This window comes from Dermacentor silvarum, chromosome 8 (assembly GCF_013339745.2).
Source record: "Dermacentor silvarum isolate Dsil-2018 chromosome 8, BIME_Dsil_1.4, whole genome shotgun sequence".
NCBI lineage: Eukaryota > Metazoa > Arthropoda > Arachnida > Ixodida > Ixodidae > Dermacentor > Dermacentor silvarum.
In genome coordinates, this window is record NC_051161.1 from 161,991,593 (window position 1) to 162,012,438 (window position 20,846).

The 20,846-nt window shown below is 47.0% G+C and overlaps 1 protein-coding gene across 1 annotated transcript in view; it reads right to left on the bottom strand.

Moving 5' to 3' along the window:
• Positions 1–20,846, bottom strand: part of LOC119461807 (5-methylcytosine rRNA methyltransferase NSUN4-like) — a 42,764-nt gene that overhangs the window by 18,964 nt on the left and 2,954 nt on the right. The window contains exons 2-4 of the mRNA XM_037723182.2: positions 18,606–18,874; positions 9,647–9,999; positions 1,726–1,857 (exon numbers count right to left, since the gene is read on the bottom strand). Coding sequence (XP_037579110.1) covers positions 1,726–1,857; positions 9,647–9,999; positions 18,606–18,874 — 754 coding nt within the window. The remainder of the gene's footprint in view (positions 1–1,725; positions 1,858–9,646; positions 10,000–18,605; positions 18,875–20,846) is intronic.

The window sequence follows — 20,846 nt, forward strand, 5'->3', positions numbered from 1 at the left end:
AATCGGAAAGCCGACAAACCGCTTTGCAAATGAAACCAAGTGCACGGATTGACAACAAAGTTGTTCACGGCCACCACCTTTGCGACACACGTCCGCCGGCATTGGGAAAGAGGGGGGAACAAAACGCCCAATGTGCGTCTGCGAACCACGAAGCACACCAATCTTGTTCTTTTTTTTTCTCTTTTTAGCTTTGAGCAACCAGTCACAAGACAAGCTTTGTGTTAACTCGTACAGCGGGCACATAAGTGTCACAGCCGGTTGCATGCATTTGCGTGGAAGGCGGATGGAGGAGGAGATGTGACAGGAGGAGGGGGGAGCGAGCGTCGCGCGCAGTTACCATGACCCTGCAGATTTCAGAATTTTTGATAGGTGGCAAATCACTCTGAACCTAACAATGAAACGGTGCGGACGGCACCTGGTCTTTGCTGTCGGCAAAGGCTCTGCGCGGAGCGGTGATCGAGTCACGTGATGCGTGGTCCTTTCATCTGTCGCACAGATTGGCCTTACAATAACCCCCCTCCTGTAAAGTTGGGATACCCCTCCATATATTGGAGAAAGGCAGGAAAGCAATACTTTTTACGTAATAAATAAAAGATTGCCACAAAACACAGACTCACCATTAAACTGAGAACCTCATTGGTATTTAGGGGATGCATTCTGCGACGATTCAATTCGGCAATACTATCGCCTTGGCCATCAGGCGTGCACAGATTGGTCGGTTGAGCAAAATCATATGAGCTGTTTGGCTAGTTCAGCACTACGTCATCCGATTTTGCTCAACCAGCCAATCAGTGCATGCCTGATGGCCAAGGCATGGCCAAGGCGATAGTATCGCCGAAGTGGATCGTCGCAGAATGAGTCCCCAGTGCAACAGAACGTCATTAATTCATTAGTTTCAGAGCAAAAAAAGCACTTCATTCTATTCAACAGATATCTTATTGATAAAAAAATATTTTACAGACCTCCATATACGTACTAGAACTGAGCTGTAATCGGTACTGGCATACTAATTTGGTGTTCCCTTTGATAGGAGTTGACTGTACCGTATATCTTGATTTCTATGTGCCTATGTCACTGACAGCTTGATACATTCTTGTTATACTATGCTAGGAGACTCCCGAGCGTGTGCAGCACTGAATTTTCTTGCAGAAAATTTATAAGCGTTAAATTTTGTGAACATTTTTTAAGTATTTGATTGATTACTTGGCTTCCTTTGTCTTGGTTTGATTTGAAACCTACTACTCGGTATTCGCACACCCCTACTTGAAACACATTTGCCTGTTTCTGTCAGAGAACCTCGGAGAGCTGAGAGCCCTCTGAGGTGCTTACGCCTTCAACCAATATCTGGCCAAGTTTTGGTCTCGCGGCTGCTTCAGCTTCCGTTGGCGATGTCTGCTGCAGTTGTAGTGGCGGGTGCATGCCTGTTTATCCGCTAGCACATTCCTTCTTGGCCCAGCCCTGCATTCTCTAGCTATGATCTAGAACGAACTCCACATCATTGTGATCCTAGTTGAGAGCACTGTAGGAACCAGCCAACCCGTAGCATTAAATACCAGAAACTTTCAACACGATATGCCATCCACTTTGCATTGAATATTTTACGAGTTCGTATCCGCTGTAATCCTATCACTGAGCTTCTACAATTGATGTGCTGCTCTGTGTGTTTGTGTCATGCCTGCACCTTGCGCTGCAGTGCAAGCTGTCCAACCGCGGGCATCGTCGTACCGAGGAGTCCCGTGCAGAGGGCTGCCAGCAGCTTGCCCCCAGGAGCAGCGCACAGGTCGGCCAGCTCATCACCCTGCTGCAGATCCAAGGCCAGCACCGGCAGCACGGACGCACCGTCCATCAGGTAATAATCTGCACGGCACCGTGTTCAAGCTGCACAGTTACAGGCTCCCTCCCAGGAACTCCACTCACAGCCCGCTTAAAGGCAAACTGAAACAGTTTTTTTTTTAAGTTTATCTTAGACATCCTCGAACACAACAATGTATATTGGGCACTCTCCGTAACCCAACAAAATTGTTAAGGAGTCTCGAACAATTCTAACAGCGAAAAATAAATATTCAACGGCAAGTATGTGAAACAAAAACATTTTTTAACACTTATTCGTAAAATCAAGACTATGGACATGCATGAATATGTAATCAGCGAGCTTCTGGTTTATACATTGTTCTAGAAAAATGAACAAGGTACAAATTATTAGTTTTCAGGAATGAGTGATAAGTCAATTGCACTTTGGCAAAATTGGCTATAAACGGGTAGCATATATGCTGCAACTATACTAATCCAGAAGAAGGGAGACATTAAAAAATGTAAGAATTATAGGCCCATTAGCTTGCTTTCAGTATTGTACAAAATATTCACCAAGATAATTTCCAATAGAGTCAGGGCAACACTTGACTTCAATCATCCAAGAGAACAGGCTGGCTTCAGGAAGGAGTATTCTACAATGGGTCACATCCATGTCATCAATCCATGTACAATAAGCCTCTCTATATGGCTTTCATAGATTATGAAAAGGCATTTGAGTCAGCAGAGATACCAGCAGTCATAGAGGCAATTGCGTAATCAGGGAGTACAGGAGGCATACGTGAATATCTTGGCAAATATGTACAGATATTCCACAGCCATCTTGGTTCACCACAAGAAAAGTAGAAACTTACCTATCAAGAAAGGGGTCAGGCAAGAAGACACAATCTCTCCAATGCTATTCACTGCATGCTTAGAAGTAGTATTCAAGCTCTTAGACTGGGAAAGACTAGGAGTGAGGATCAACGGCGAATATCTCAGCAACCTTCGGTTTGGAGATGACATTATCCAGAAGACAAAGACAATGTTCAATAGCCTGGCAAGGGAACAAGGATTCAGGGTTACCAGTCAGTCTTTAGAGTTTGTACAGGAGTATGTTTATCTAGGTCATTTACTCGCAGGGGATCCTGATCACGAGAAGGAAATTTACAGAAGAATGAAAATGGGTTGGAGTGCATATGGCATGCATTACCAAATTCTGACTGGGAACTTACCACTGCCGTTGAAAGAAAAATGTACAGTCATTGCATTCAACGGGTGCTAACATATGGGGCAAAAACTTGGAGGCTAGAAAAGAAGCTTGAGAACAAGTTAAGGACCACGCAAAGAGCAATGGAGCGAAAAATGTTAGGCATAATGTTACAAGACAGGAAGAGAGGGGTGTGGATCTGCAAGCAAACGAGGACAGCCGATATTTGAGTTGGCATTAAAGGGACCCTGAACAGCTTTTATCGAAGTGGAGAAAGACATTTGAAGTGAAAATAGGCTATTTCAGAATCACTTTGCCACAAAAAGTATTTCAATGCGTTCAGCAGAAGCGGAGTTATTGGCAATCAAACACGGCCTCCGTTGTGCTCCCCTACCTCTTTCAATGCCTTGCACTGCGAAGGCTGTGGCGGAGTGGGGCGGGGCCACAACGCTCAGAGACATCACCGTGGCGGGCAGTTCAAGTTTCATTTGGACTTCCGATTTTGGTGCCTACGAAGCGCTTAACATAAGCCAAACACTAGCTTGTGAGCCGCAGTGAGCTTAGCCACTGGACTCGTGGCGGCACCTCGTGGCAGCCGCGGTGTAGCCGACCGCAGCGACCAATAGCAGCAGTGTATTGGAGTGTGCTTTATTACGAAATAAAGCACACAAAAAAGAGCGAGGATCATGGGGTTTTTGAAACGAGACCGTTTGAGAGAAAGGTGACTTCGTGCTCCGCTTGCGAGCTCCACGGACTGCGTACAACAGCAGAACTTGGCTGAGATGTTCACAACAACGCATGCTACCCGCGGACTATGTTATTTCACCAAGCCCCAGGAATGGTTCGGGGCCCCTCTAAGAGAAAAAAATGAAGCTGGGCAGGCCATGCAATGCATAGGGTAGATAACCGGTGGACCATTAGAGTTACAGAATGCGTGCCAAGGGAAGGAAAGTGCAGTCGAGAATGGCAGAAAACTAGGTGGGGTGATAAAATTAGGAAATTTGCGGGCACAATTTGGGAGAGGCCTTCGTCCTGCAGTAGATAAAAAAAAAAGATAGGCTGATGATGATATATGTATAGAAACAACCTTAGCAAAACTTCCGGGTGGTAATTGTCTAGTTTCCAGTTTCCTTATTAACTGCAGCTGATGATTATGAAGTTCCCTTATTAACAGCCTTTCAGTAGCACCTTAGTAGACAATCTGTGCATCTGGTGGTTAGCAGATCTAAGGCAAGTTGCATACCAAAGCCTCCAGAGATTTTCAGCATGCTACAGGTGCTGCCATACGGAGGAGCAGTGCTGGTTCTGAAGATTCTGGGTCACATCATTTCCAGTGAGCAGTAACTGCAGTGTTTCTTCATTCAGTTTTGGTATTGGAAGTGTCAATCTTTACTACCTTTTCCTGATGCAGCCACATAATACGCGAAATTTTGCATACAGGCTGCTCTATGTCTACCCTATCTGAAACTAGGCTATCTATGCAGTCCTAAATTTCATTGCAGTTGGCCTTTCGATGTCTTGCAACAGTAGCACTGGGCTGACGTTGCCACAGTGTGCTCACCACGTGTGTTACGCTAATCCTGAAGCACCCCTCACCTCAGGCTTCGTGAGAAAACATGGTCCCTGGATAGCATGCGCTGCTGTGAATATCTCAGCCAAGTTTTGCAATCGTGCATGATGTGTGGAGCTCGCAAGCAGAGCACGGAGTCACCTTTCTCGCAAACGCTCACTTTTCAACAGAAGCCTGCTCCTTACTCTCTTCTGGGCGCTTTATTTTGTAACAAAGTGGATTCCGATATGTGGCTGCTATTGGCCAATAGCTGACGTCAATCAAGAAGGGTGTTTGAACCAGTGGGCTTCTTCCTATTGTTACTGTGTCTATTTATTGACAAAGTTCAATGAACTGGCTGGAGGAAGCGAAAATGTGCTTTTGAATTTCGATAATAATTACGTACTTCTGGAAGAAGCTGACACAGTCTGCTCACGCTTGGCCGTGCCGCCCACGTAGGAATTAAACTTTGGCTACCCAGCTTAACGGTGTTGCAGACGTTGGGTCTCACTAATTTCGACTAGTTTTGACGCTCTACTAGCCTCGAACTACGCAAACTTAAGGTCAGACCACACGCACGCTCACTCCTGGGCGCTCCTGGTTAGACGCTTTGGCAGACTAATTGATAGCGCTTCAAAATGTGCGAGTTGGATGTGGCTACTATCTGTCGGTCAAGCTGGTGAAGGACAAAGCCACGTAGCATGGTCAGACGGAGGCATTTTAGCGTGAGCACGCACTGAAGCCCTGTTGTGCACAAAGCAAACGCTGCGAATATGCACTACAGTTGGATGTATCTGTGGTCTGTTACGTAGCATAGATACTGCGGCCGCTGCGGGGTGCCACGACGAGTCCACTGGCTAAGCGCACTGCGGCTCACTGAGGACAACTGCATTTGGCTACGTTTGGCTAACGTCTGGTGCATCGTAGGCGCCAAAATCGCAAGTAGGTTACATATGCCTACGTAAACATCCAAAATCAAATTTGAACTTCGTGCCACGGTGCGGTCAGTAGGAGGAGCGTTGTAAGCACGCCCCGCCGTAGTCTTTGCAGTGCAAGGCATTGAAGAAGGAGGGGGAGCATTGCGAAGGCTGTGGTTGATTGCCATGCAATCTGCTTCTACTGAACGCACTGAAGTACTTTTTGCGGCAAAGTATTTCTGAAAGAGACTATTTTAATTTCAAATCCCTTTGTCCAGTTCCATAAAAAGTGGTTCAGGGCCTCTTTAAACAATTAAAATCCGAGTCAGAGTGCCTGGATCATTTTTAGGCTCCTCAGGCACCACAGAACTAGCTACCTTAACTGACTTTCATAGTTGCTTTGGACAGCTAGACAGAGCTTGCCTCTATGTTTCCTTGACACTTAAAAAATTTGTAAAGTACTAAACTGCACTGATGAAAAAATATAATGCAAATTTATTTATTCTGGCCTTACATCATTGTTACGACAAAGCTAGTTTATACGTTAACGTAGTTTCTAGCTGAACTCGTGCTTAGCTGCTTTTACCTGAAACACATGGACAAACCCAGCTCGTCCATGGCACAGATAGTGGTTAAAAAGCAGCCCCATTCTTTATTTTCCTGGCTGTCCTTATAGCTTGCAGTTTTCTTGATTATATTTCCCATGAGTGCCATTAAAGGGGCCCTGAACCACTTTTGGCATTTTACACTTTTAGATGGCAGGCCATGTAATGCGTAGGATGGATAACCAGTGCACCATTAGAGTTACGGAATGGATACCAAGAGAAAGGAAGCGCAGTCAAGGACGGTAGAAAACTAGGTGGGGTGATGAAGTCAGGAAATTTGCAGGCGCAAGTTGGAATCAGCTAGCGCAAGACAGGGCTAGTGAAAATTGGCTATTTCAGAAATGCTTTTCCGCAAAAAATACTTCAATGCATTCAGCAGAAATGGAGTTACAGTGAAAGCTCGTTAATTCGCACCTCATTAATTCGAACTTTCGGGTTAATTCGAACTGATGGTCATGGTCCGGCCACAATATATAGGTGTCTATGGGTTAACCAACTCGTTAGTTCACGCATGCATCGGCTCCTCTATCGATAATTCGAACTGCGCGCCGCTGCGTGGTGGTATTTTATACTGCCGCCGCAAGCTTTCAAGGCTCAACGATAGATGGCGCGAGCGCAGCGGCGTCAGTGTCGTCATTGCGCTCGCTCTTCGCATCGTGTGGTGGTTCGTGCCGAACGTGTCTGCGTGGTCTCCGTGTCCTTTGTGTGCCGCACATTCAGTCGCTAGGCCTCGTGTATGTCAGAGCTACGAAGTCGTTCGGTGCCGTGTCGCTACGATGTGACGCTGCTCACGGCCTTGCATATGTTGGTGCGTTCCTGGGATCAGGTCACGGCAACAACTGTTGCCAATTGCTTCCGCCACAGTGGCTTTTGTGTGACCAATGAGGGCACAGCTTGCGAGCCCGACGAGCGCGAGGCCGTGGTCATTCCTGCCGGATTGCGGGATGCGCTGGAGGACTGTTACCTTCGACGACTACGTCGATGCAGATCGCTGTGCAGCGGTCTGCGGCACAATCACCGACGATGATATCATCGCGCAGGTGACTGGTGGAAAAGCGCTCGTCGTCGATGTAGGTGCGGATGACGAAGAGGATGATGCACCCACGCGGCCCTCAGCTTTGGAACTAATGGAGGCTATGCGTGTCGCGCGTCTATTCTTCAGCTTCGAGGAAGACGCAGAGGATGCTTTCTGCCACGTTCGTGCGTTGGAAAACAAGGCTATAGCGATCGCATTCAAAGAAGAGAAACAGACAGTGATCACGGATTATTTTCGCAAGTAAATATTTTGAGTGATTTTCCAATAACCCGGCGGTCTCAATTCCTGCTGTTTTTTCAATGAATTTCGTTAGTTCGAACTTCGGTTTAATTCGAACTCATTGGGCGTCCCCGCGAAATTCGAATTAACGAGCTTTTACTGTATTGGCAATAAAACACCGCTTCCACTGTGCTCCCGTTCCTTCTTCAATGCGTTGCACTGCGAAGGCTACGGCAGAGTAAGGGGTGGCCACAATGCTCCGCCTTCGAAACGTTGCCGTGGTGCGCAGTTCAAATTTCAGTTTGTATGTTAACGTAGACCCCACAACTTCTGATTTTGGTGCCTACGATGCGGTAAACGTAAGCCAAACGTGGTTGTCCTCAGCAAGCTGCAGTGCACTTAGCTAGTGGACTCATGGCGGCACCTCAGCTACCAATAGCAGCCCTGTATGGGAATGCGCTTTATTACGAAATAAACCGTCCAGAAGAGAGTGAGGAGCAGGTTTCTCTTTGAAAAAAGTGCATTTGAGAGAAAGGTGACTTTGCTCTACACTTGCGAGCTCCACGCACCACGTACAACTGCAAAACTTGGCTTAGATGTTCACAGCAACGAATGTTACCCGCGGACTATGCTATTTCAACAAGCCCAAGGGGTGGTTCAAGGCCCCTTTATAGGCACAGACTGAGTATCCGCAGATTGGGCATGGCATAGTTAAAAACTAGGGCTAGTAAAACCTCGTTAATTCAGATTTCATTCGAGTGAAAAAAGTGTTCAAATTGACCGAATGTCAAATTATCGAGGGTATCAAGAAAACAATTAACAAATGCTTAGTATGTCAACAAGCTTTTGTTTACTCAATGAATTTGCAAATCCCGATACTGTTTTGCACAAAAGCAGTGCGGAAGCTGCAATTCTCATCATCTCGTGACTGCCTCGTGACTTCCTTTGCAACGCGGCCGCGGCATGCACCTTCATCTGAGACACACTTTGAACTACCGCACTCACATCCCGATTATTTTTTCTCAAGTGAGCTGGTCACCAACAGAGCGTCCGTCCATTGCCATGTAGCTGGTGCTCTTCATCCTCGACAACTCTGCACCGAGTCAAAACGAAACTACTGTCTGCCGCAACTTCTGCAGATGAAACCGCAGCCGCTATCAACGCGGTCATGGACGGCGGCGACCTTGCAGTTCTGAAGGCACGCGGCCTACATGCACACAGAGTCAAAATGATACTGTTTGCTGCAACCACTGCTGACAAAGACGCGGTCATTATCGATGCAATCGTGGACGGCGACTATACATAGTTATGAACGCACGCGGCTGACACGCATACCAAGTCAAAACGAAACTACTGTTTGCCGCAACCGCTGTGGACAAAATCGTGGTGGCTATCGATGCTATCATGGGTGTTGACTACGCAGTTATGAAGGCACATGGCCTACACTGTATCATGTGCGGCAGTAAACGCATGAGTAAAGGCTTTAAAGGCACAAATAGGCACGAAGCGTTCCGGCATTGCTGCCATACATGTACGGTTGCCGCCGATGACTATGGCGATGCGGAATCCACCAATTGATTTCGGTTGTATGCTGGTGCCTTTTTTGCTCTCTTGCGGCACTTGCCAACCTCCGAGATTTGTCCAAATTAAGCAATGTGCGGCCAAATACATCCGAACTAACAACAGTTTGATTGCATTAAATGATGCATACACCTGCCTGGACAAGAGGACGAGTCTGAATGATCAGATTTTCCGAATTAACGAGGATCAAATTAATGAGATTTTACTTTGCTGCAAAATGCACTATCGCATGAACAAATAAGGTTAACAAAGTGTTCAATATACACTTCCAGCCTGGGTAATATTATTTTGTAAACAAGGCTTTGAGATTATTAACTGTAAGAAGTCCAGCTTATGCTGGACGATGAGATCACTTTATTTGAACTTTACATATTTTTGAAAGTTTTTGATTAATTTCATTTGTATCATAGTAATGCTGTATGTCTGTTGCATGTATGAATTTCTATAATTAATGCTTTGTGTGCATTTAGGGACTGTACACAAGTTTTTCATTTACTGCTCTCCGTGTATGCTCTTAATGTATGTACTGTATATACATGATGCATTCACAAATACGACTCATTTTGTTTGCTTTGTCTTTGAAAGTTCATTGTGTCTGACATAGGCCTAGTTGCTGTTTGTTTTGCTAAGGACACCTAAATTTCTGCGAAGTGGAAAAATTTCCACTTTTTTCTTTGGACCTCCCTTTGTTCTTTATGGAAATAAAATTGAGCTTGAAAAAAATCTAACACACTGGCTCACCGAGAAGCCGATCCTTGCCCCTCCGGCGGGGTGGGGGAAATGTTGAAATGTCCCCCGTGGGGAACATGGAAACGTCCAGTTTTCCCCGGAAAATGGTTTCCCCGCCCAGTGGCCAGCGCTTGATGGGCAGGCGCACGTCTGCATCAGGCTTGTAGAAGCCGTGGTACGAGTCCTCGCTGATCTGATCTTCCTGGTAGACAAGCCGTGAGCTGGGCACGAAGCTCATGAGAGAGGGAGATGCGTCATTTGCCGACATGTAGCGTGAACCCTCGTCAAAACTCTGGTCTCCGCTTGTGGCACTGTCGCTGTTGGCAGTAGCTGCATCTTCAACCGGGGGTTCGGCAAGCTCCAAGCTATCAGAAAAAATGGCTGGCAGTTAGTGCAGTGAAGCAGGCAGTACAGCCACCTTCTTTTCAAATCAAAATTATGAGTTTTGAAGACCTCAATTTGCACAGTGGGCTATATAGATGAGTGGCAGTGTAGTGGTCGGTTTCAGATCAAATTACAAAAAAATAAGTTGTGCAGTTTAACATCTCAAAACTGCACAGCTGAGTCACAGTGGTGGCGGGCACAGCATTAATTTTTACCCCTTGGGGTTCTGTAACATTCGTGCACCGTAAAGAAACATTTTTACATTCAGTTCCCACTGGAATTTGAACACCGTGGTCGGGAACTGAACCCAAGACCTCAGCAGCACAATGCCACAGCCACTGAATTTTGTTTATCTAACCCCAATGGAAGCATGAGAAACGGTCAAGTTACTGGCTAATATATTACAGTGAAGCTGTATATGGCTAAGATCCCGGGAATTTTTTCGCATCCGTCGATAGAAAACTATCATCATCAATGCCTCATACCCCCGTAAGCACTTATACCCTCATAAGCAAGCAAGAAATGTAATGGCTCATAGCTCCGTAAGGCAGAGGCTACAAGCACTCAGCAAAGTGAAGCGAACGGTGCATACATACTTTGGAATCATGCATACAACATACAGAACAGCATAAATTTCAATAAAGAACGAGCTCAAAACAACCATCCGAACCTGATAAATGATGATAAGGCACTCATGATTCGCGGTAAAGATTACTGTTGTGGAAGCTGCCACGGCAACGCCAACTTGAGACGTGGGGTGTGACGTCCCTAACCTTTCGTACATGAAATAACCAGCCTAGCAACTGATTTCAATGTTGTTGCAGCGCCGCTATGGGCGGCAGCATGCTGTCAAAATTACCATTACTCCCATTCCTACCACTACTCTAAAATAGAACTAGTACTACCATTACTCTAAAGCCATGAAGTATTGCATACCCCCCTCAGCAGTTGTAGTGGTAGTTTTCAGCAGGTTCGCTGGTCATCCTCTTTTGCAGGGCCAGGATGGCATCATCAGAAAACGCAGAATGTACATGCTGCACTGGGTGTGTGAGGTACTTGAGGACACAATGGCGATACTGAGAGAGATGACCTTACTTCTGAAAAAATTATATTTGGCTCCACAAAATTCTGCAGCTTGTTCCTCTACTGTTTTTAAAACCTGTTTGGCAGAACAATCTTCTGCCTGAAAACCTGACTGAATGTGACTGTTAATATGGCTGCACACTGACATGAAGTACGATGCCCACTACAGCCGCCAGTCGACATGATGAGGATAATGCAGTGGGCATCGTACGTAATTTGCATCTGAAAAATGTCACGGAGTTAATAAACAAAACGGCGGTCTTCCTTTCATAATGGCCGACACTCAAAAAGCGCGCACAACTGCCCACTTGATCGTCCTCACTCTGGCGACCAGCAGCTGTAGTGGACATCGTACTTTGTGTCGTCGAGTTGTGCATGTAGATGCCGACCATTTGTTCTGAAGTAGAAGCCTTCAATAAGTTTTTATTGCAACAGCAATTAATATACAAACACTTCAGTCCGCACTTGTAGTGTTAGCACCACGTGTGCGTGTGACTGCCAATCATGAATTCTTGTTCTTCGTGACTGGCAGTCAGCCTCTAGAATCCGTGAAAGAGTAGATTTATCTAGGTAAATTATTCAGAGGGGACCTTCATCATGAGAAGGAAATTTACAGAAGAATGAAAATGGGTTGGGTCACATACAGGCATTACCAAATCATCACCGGCAGCTCTACTGCTGGCCTTGAAAAGAAAAGCGTGCAATCACTGCATTCTACTGGTACTGAAATATTGACACATGTACCACTACAACGTGACAATATGGGGCAGAAACTAGGAGGCTAACGAGGACCGTGCAATGAGCAATGAAACATGAATGTTAGAGAGAGCAAACGGGGGTAGCCGATATTATAGTTGACATTCAGAGGGGAAAAAAATTGAGCTGGGTAGGCCATGTAATGTGTAGGGTGGGCCATTGAGTTACACAATAGGGGCCCAGGGAAGGGAAGTGCAGTCGAGGACAGCAGAGAATTAGTTGGGGTGATGAAATGAGTGAATATGCAGGCACAACTTCTAATCGGCTAGCGCATGCCAGGGTTAGTTGGAGATTACTGAGAGAGGCCTTTGTCCTGCAGCGGACACAAATTATGATGATGTACGTGTGCCTGTAGATGCACGCTGTCCCAGCCACTCGCAGTCCGCTTCATGCAGCAAAAGAGAATGCAGAACCAGAGTTCTATGCACGCCAGACACATTGCTCTTCCGTCAAAGAAGACAACACACTATGCTCGAACAATGTCACAGGATCCACAAAGAGGCTGCCAAGTGCACGCCAACATGTCCGAACGTAACAGCACCAACACAGCTTGTAGCATTTACCAATGGAGCTAACTGAAATGAAAAAGAATGTCTTGTCTTGTGGTGAAGTAGATTCTTATTAGAAACACAATAAACAGAATGCCAACCAAAATGGTGCTGTCAAAAGAGGTAGACATTTCGGCTTACGCACAGAAGCGTTGTTTACTAAAGTGAAGAGCTCAAACATTGAGCTTATCGCCGGGAAAATAACTGGATATGGAGGCAATAAATATCTGACATCTCCAACTATCCAGACAACAAAAAACAAGCTAAATTGGAACGATGGTAATTTCCCGCCTGCCAATGCAAGATGTCTTGATGCTTAAAATATTACTCAAGCAAACTTAAGCTCGATGTTTGAGCATATAAGTTCAGTGGAAAAAGCTTCCGTGCGGAAACCAATACGACGGTCCCCTTTGACAACTCCATTTTGCTCGCCGTTCTGTTCATTCTTTACCTAATATTGTTAACGGGGAGATGTCAAAAAAGGGTTTATATACAATATTTACAATGGCAGCAAGCGGCACCACAACAACGAATATGGTGGGCCGGGATACAGCTCGTCCTCTTTCTCGTCTGCTATGCCACTTCTATTTTGTCCACAGGATAGGTGCATGGCTCATAACATTACCCCCTGGCGGCAGCAAAAGCACCGACTCGGTGCAGTCGAAGTACGACGGGACGAAAAAGGCTCACAGCACACACAGGGTTAATCAGTGTCTAGGACATGGTAGGGCTTCAGGCGGACGACGTGCACGATGTCGGTGCGGGGTTGAGCCGATGGGGACAAAGACAGTCGAGCGATTTCGTACGTTACGTTGGTCACTTGGCGACACACTCGATATGGGCCGGTGTACGGGAACAGCCGCTTTTCAGAAAGCCCGACACGGCGTGCTGGGGACCAGAGGAGGACAAGCGATCCAGGGGCAAAGTGGGTAGTTATGTGATGGCTATTCTATCGAGATTGCTGGTGGCTCTACGACTCGCTGAATCAAGCGCAAGCAATTTGACGTGCATGGTCAGCATGGGCAATAACCTCTCGAGCATACTTGGTACCGGGGCACGCGGAAGAAGGCACCAACGTGTCCATGGGCAATGTAGGACTTCGGCCGAATAAGAGAAGGAAAGGCGAATAACCAGCGGTCTCATGTCTTTACGTGTTATACGCGAATGTCACAAAAGGCAATGCAGTGTCCCAATCCTGGTGCTTGGCGGACACATACATTGCCAACATGTCGGTAATTGTGCAGCTCAGTCACTCCGTCAAGCCATTGGTCTGTGGATGGTAGGCCATGGTCAGTTTGTGTTGCGTCGAGCAAGACCGTAAAATGTCCTCCATCATCTTCGAAAGAAACTGTCTGCCCCGGTCAGTTAGGAGTTGCCGAGGTGCACCATGCTGCAGAATGACATAATGGAGTAGGAAGTCCGCAACATCGGTCGCACAGCTTGTGGGAAGAGCACGGGTGATCGCAAATCGTGTCGCATAGTCTGTAGCGACGGCGACCCATTTGTTTCCTGAGACAGACAGAGGAAATGGGCCAAGTAACTTGAGGCCAACACAATGAAATGGCTCATACGGAACATCAAGAGGCTGAAGATGGCCAGCAGGTGGGAGCGGTGGCTTTTTCCGGCACTGACAAAGGCTACAAGAGGCCACAGTAACGGTGCACCGAGCAGGACATGCCTGGCCAGTAGAAACGACGGCATGCGCGATCGTATGTGCAATGAAATGCCGAGGTGACCCGCTGTTGGCGCATCATGCAGCTGGGCCATAACAGTTGAGCGGAGGTGTTCCAAAATCACAAGTAAGAGGTCAGGACCATCAGGAAGCAAACGGCGACGATCTAAAGTGTCATTGTGTAGCACAAAAAGTCGGAGAGAGGCATCATGAGCCTGGGAGTTGAGACGGTCGTTAATCTTGCGTAGGACTGGGTCACGGCGTTGTTCAGCAGCAATGTTGAAGAGTTTGGAGATGGCAAGCACACAAGAACTGTAGTCGCTCGGTGCAGGTTCCAGTTGGTCGACGGGGTACCGGGAAAGGCAGTCGGCATCCCGATGCAAACGGCCAGATTTGTGGATGACCGTATGTGAATATTCTTGAAATCGTAATGCCCAGCGTCCAAAGCGACCCGTGAGCTTCTTAGTAGATGGCACAACCAGTCTACGGATGTTACATGTTCCTGTTATCTCGGGGGCACGATGACTCGTGTGCATCAGCAGCCACACAATTATACTTGAGCCCGACACTCTAAGGCTTATTAAGGGCTCAGAACAAATGCAACAGAGAGTCGTCGTTTAGCGGGAAAACGTCAAAACACTGAGAAATGTCAGTAACACAAATGCACAGGACGATGCGCTACTTCCATCTGTGGTTTTATTAAAATTGCATCTGCAACTTCATTCTGTGCATTTGTACAATTTCTGTGTCTCCGTGTTTTGTCATTTTTTGGCTGAATAACGAGTCGTGTTACCTGCTGACATATGCCAATAATGGTATGGTAAACTTTATTGAGGTCCCTCGGAACGCACATCCGCACGTAGCAGGCCGCTCGCACGTCGGTACAGAAAGGCCGAGTCTCTTGGCTGCGTCGCAGGCCCGATGCACAGCCCATAGCGATCTTGAAGCACAGCCCATAGCTGTGCTTCAAGATCGGGACTGCTTAGGGCAGCCTGCCATTTAGACGATGTGACGCCGTCGCGTAACGCGGGGCACCGCCAGAGCATGTGTTCCAAGTTAGCTAGGTCTGAGCATAGCTCACAAACATTGGTCGATTGTATCTCTGGATAGATTCTGTGTAACAGTGCGGGGTTAGAGTATGCCCCGACCTGAAGTAACCTGAGTGTTAATACCTGTGGTCTGCCTAGTTTCCTATGTGGCGGAGGATATCGTCTCCGTCCCATGTAAAAATGTTTGGTAAGCTCGTTATATGAGGAGGGAGGGTCCCGATTGTCTATAACCTCAGCGCTGCACCCACTGGCGTAGCCGGGAGGACCCCCCCCCCCCCCCCCCGTAATTTTCTGACGACCCCCTGCCCTTTCCCACGGAAACGAAAGTTTCAAGAGGTGGGCTCCGAAAGAGCGACATGAATGAAAGGAAAAACTTGGAAATTTTAAAGCAAGATGAGGGCTGGTGGTGGTCCAGACGGGGGGGGGGGGAGGGGTCATGTTGTTATGGGGGCGATACTTTCCTTGGCATAGAACATTGCGGCCTCTACCTCATTCCGGATCGAGTTAATGATAACTGCTGAGGGGGGACCAGTGCTAAAATTTCCACACACAGATAAAGATGGGACGAGCGCCTGCATAAAAGTTGGGGGCCATCGTTGCTCCCCACCAGGCCTTCGTGTTGTCAAAGAGCTTTTCATTTCTAGTACTTGACCGAATCGTCGACCACACTGCGCAGAAGAAAAGCATTCCGAAAATACTGCGACTTGCTTGTCTAGGAAACGCATAATAAGCACCCCCCTCCTCTTTGTTTTTTTTTTCCTTGTCTCTGACTTTCATTATGTTAATAAACTTGAGAAGAGCTTGCTCTTAGGCTAGTTTGCACATAGTTAAGATGAAAACAGGGCAATAAACGGGACAAGAAAGACCTACTGAATTCTGATTTCCGCATGGCAAAATATACAAACCGCCACAACAAACAGGTGGGAGGGCAGGTAGGTGAATGGTCTCGAAGGAAGCCCACGCAGAAATAGAAATATAGAAATGCTAGGGGCCGCCGCGGCTTTCAACAATCCGGTGAATGTTAAAGAGTGCGACAGTGACTAACGGAAAAGAACTTTAAGAAGGGGAGTGGGATGATGGATACGAGGAGAGGGGGGGTCACACACAAAAGGCGTCAAGAACCAAATCAGCAGATAATTACGGGCATAGAGAGAGTGTCTCGTCACTGTCCGATCGCTCGACACCAGACGGCCGCGGCCAGTCGCCTAGCTGAGGTTCACCTACCCCGTCGTAACATACTGCTTGCTGTGGAGAGCTGATCCTGACTAAATATCTCGGCAATTTTCAGAATAGACCGGTGTCAGGAGACATGACACTTTCAAATCTCTCGTCGTGTTGTGTATCGATAGACAACAAACTCGATACACAACAAACACCAATTGGGCGCAACAGTTCTCCACCAACACCGCGAAAGGTAGCTTTCCGGTACCAAGCAAACAATACTTTTTGCCCAAGACGATCTTTGAAAGCCAAACTCATTATAGAGACTGCAGCCCCAGTATCAAATAATGCTACCGTACTCACATTGTCTACATAAACACACACTTTGTTCTTTAACATCACTGCACAAGGGGGTCTTGATGAAGGTGATCGTACTGCGGCCTCGCGCCCATCGGTAGCACCAGCTAGTTTGTCAGCGGTGGCGGTAACCGAGAGCAACGACGCGGTGACGGGGATCGCCGTTGTCGCGTCGGTGGCGGGGTAAGGCTGCGGTCGGACATCGGGGAGTCAGCTCGTGTCTTGCGTTCCTGTTGCCATCGTTGAAAGGAACTGGAGAACGACCACGGCTTGACTACGGATGTAGGAGGGGTGTAGGCATTAAATCGCGGAGCTCGCTGCTGGCGGTGAGGGCAGTACCTAGCTATGTGTCCAGGCAGACCACAGTGGTAGCAAGTGCGGGAGTCACGATTTGTCGTACCCAGTGAGAACGGGCTGGCTGGTTTGTTGCCGACGGGAGAAGGAGCCTGAGTAGTAAATCTTTGGAGTGGAAATGCCCTAAGTCCCTGATTTCCGAGAGGGCGCCTGCTCCTGCTTTCAAACCGCTCAGTATAGGTCACACGAGGTTCCGGATAACTCTGGCGAGACCAAGATGCCTGTGGTGCATGAGGGCGCTGGTCAAACGTGCATTGATGACACTCATGAGTTGGGTCGGCAACTCGAAGCAGAGCAAGCTCTTCTATGACTACTTGCCGTATTACCGAGATGTCATGAGATGGGACTGTAAAACTTGCAATGGTGGTGACATTGTCTAAGTGCCCAAATTTTGGTAAAATTCTCTGCATTTTAAGGGCTTCAAACGTCCGACAGTGTTGCCTTAGGTCGGAAGGGGTTCTGAGGTCTTCTTTCGTTATCAGAAAATTGTAAACATCTTCTGCGATTCCTTTCAGGAGATGCCCCACTTTATCCTCATCAGACATTGTCGCACTCACTATTCCGCATAATTTTAAAACAGCCTCAATGTAAGTTGTGCATGTCTCACTAGGTAATTGAGCCCTGCTTGAAAGCAACTGCTCAGCTTTCTTCTTTTTAGACATTGAGTCACCAAAGCACTTCTTAATTTTGTCAACGAAATTGTCCTAGGTTGTCAACACGCTCTCATGGTTATCAAACCAGAGAGGTGCGATCCCAGCGAGAAAAAATACCATGTTCTCGAGCTGCTTCGTAGTACTCCAGCGATTGTGGTGACTCACTCTTTGGTAGTGCTTCAACCAGTCTTTCACATCTTCATCCGGCTTCCCTAAGATGGTGCTTGGATCTCGCTCCGGTGTCCTGTAGCCAGCCTGGCCTGTGCGATGGTCTTGGAGCTCACCGCCGATGGTCCTTTCTCCCGAATCTTCCATGTCCACTGCCTGTGGTTGCAAGCCAGCCAAGTGTCTGCTCCGTTGCAAAGTCGGTAGAGCTGGGTGGTCGTACAGGGCGATGTACCCAGCGTCTCCACCAAATTGTTATGAAGGTGTCGGTTTATTTACAGGTGATGATAGATGAAAGTACATGAAGGTAGCAGCCGAAGGCGAAGACCAGTTCGGTACGATGAACCGCCCAGTTGAAGCGCGCGCTCAACACCACCTCTTCATCTTCCTAACCTCCGCGCGTTGCCGTGACAATATATATATATATATATATGAAGCAAAGAATCACAGGAGCCAGCACAGAAATAGTTACAAAAATAGAAGCACGTAGGAAAGACATATAACAGGACCTTACTGACGTCTCGGCCGGGGTCCGACCTTCATCAAGAGTCACGACACTCTTAATGAAGGTCGGACCCTGGCCGAAGCTTCTGTAAAGTTCTATTATATGTTTTTCCTATGTGCTTGTCTTTCTCGAACTAGGCTTGTACGGTTGGCCTCTAGGCAGGTGGTCATTGTGAATCACAAAATTTAGAGGGAAATTTGGCAGAGCATTTGGCGGGCGATGGCAGCATCCTATGAAAGGCCGCCGTAGGCGTGCATATGAAGGCATGCTCACTAAAGCCCCACCTGGTGGCAGGTTTGCCGTCCTCCGGCTTAGCAGCAGTGGCCACACGGCGCTCACACAGGTTGCGCAGGCTGAGAGCACCGAGGGACCGCAGCCGCTTCTCCACGTCCTCGGTGTCGAGTGCCAATGTGTTGGGAAGGGCGCATGGCTTGTTGGGGCACAGAAGGGCCAGACGCACCGAGGGCCACGCATCACCAAACGCAGTCGCATAGAACTCGTCAAAGTGGCGCAGCGCACGATACGTGCCCAAAGTCTCGGGGCGGGGCCTCGCCTGCGAGCGTGACACGGAGGCTGCTTCATCAAATGGCACTGGCGTTTCTCTCTTTACATATTGGTATACCTTTACAGCCAAGAGGAGATTACAGCCAAACATAGCTACAACAACGTCACTTCCAACATGAAAATACTATTGTTTTATTCACCAACATATGAAGCTAACAAACAATGAAGCCAAGGAAAGCAAGTCATCTAATGACGAGATTTTGAGTGCGCTCCCCATCGGCGACAAGTTGTTTTTTGTCTACTTTCATTCCCTGTTACGAATTACAAATAACTTCCCCTAATGCTTCCCTTGGCTTCACATGGTTGTGGCTAACAAAAATCAGGCCCCTCAGTTCCCCCTTCTCGTTTCATTATATTTGGCATTCGCTATAAGCAAACATTCCTCGCGCGATAATAACTGTTAGAAACATTTTAGGTTTACTTCACTATGCCTGATACTTTATTATTAGCTGTTATGTAGAGGTATGACTTTAGAGAGAGCTTGTGGCTATGGGTAGCAGAAGCTTGGCATGGACAATTAGTGTACAATTAGAACTGTTGGCAATTTATGTAGTACCTGGGTGCCCCGATAGGTCACTGGTTATTTTAACTCCCGAGAGACATATATTTTTGCAACATGCGCTAGTTAAATTTTATTACTAAATTAATCTAATGAAGCAGGAGAATGTGAAAGGCGCAAAACGGTCATGATTTTGCATTTGCTTGTGGCAGGTGTCGTTGGCAATGTGTTAACAGGTAAGCTATACTATTAAGATGATGAACTAGTGAACAGCGCGAAAAACAAGAATGCAAAAGAGGCACATAACAACCACATGTAGCGCTACAACCACATTAGGATCAGATTGAAGAATAGTGTTTACTGTTTTATTTCACAAAGGACGACAATATAATCAGTGAGCAACTTTAGAAAGAAGAGGTTGTCTGCCAGGTCAGTAATAGATAAATATATTAATATATATTATTATTACATAAATATAATAACAATGTAAATCAGAAACAGCAGATGACAAAGAGAAAACTTTGGGGATCACCAGATTTAACTCTGTGTAGGCGAGCAAAGAACAATTATGAGCCACTAAATATTTAGTGCATTTACTCAGAAATCAATCAATCCATTTTAAGATGTTAATGTCCACATTTAGTGTGTTCATTTTAGAGGGCAGCAACTAATTGGACATGCTTGTGCAAAATCAATATGCATTCGACCTGTAATTCATTCTCTATGGCTGAAATGAAATTGTGAGAAAAAGAGCCGAGTTGCACACGACTTGCAAATAGGTGACCGGTAAAACGAGCAATTGCAAGGAATTGTGGAGCGCGCCGTCTGCTAGCAGCTTCCGGTTCGACGGACGCCGCGGCATGCCCGGCGCACGTGTTTTTCTGCGCGGTTTCAACTAAACGGGATTGCGAATTTCGCATCTGCGGAAATCGCATCTGCGAAAAACGCACTGCAAAATCGCACCATGTGAAACGGGCTTCAGTCGTGCGAGGCTTTCCGTCCGCTTTGTCGACCAGCAATCATTCATGCAGCTGATTTCTAGGTTTCAGTTCACTCTGGGCGCGACGATGACGAGCCAAGAACGGTTAGGATATGCTTTGATTCATAAACGAACTTTGGTTTTCGCTTCGGCAGCCTTTTTTGTTTCTGACATGTTTAGCTCTACAACACTTGCCGCTGCTTGGACGCATCGTCACTGACTGCTCTGCCTGCGGGTCAGTCAGACAGATGAAAAAGTTATCTTTATCCAATAATTTATCAAGCGTACAGAGGCATTGCGTGAGAAAATCGGGTGCTGAGGCGATGGCTACAGCGGTCTGGTAAATGCTGCTCTGTGACCGTCGCTGCAACCGATATTGTCGGTAACGGCGCAGCTAGGAAATGAAGATGCTGAAAATGTTTGAAAACTTTGCGCGCTGTCAATGGCATTTCTCGGTCGAAACTCGAGATTCATTTGAAGTGG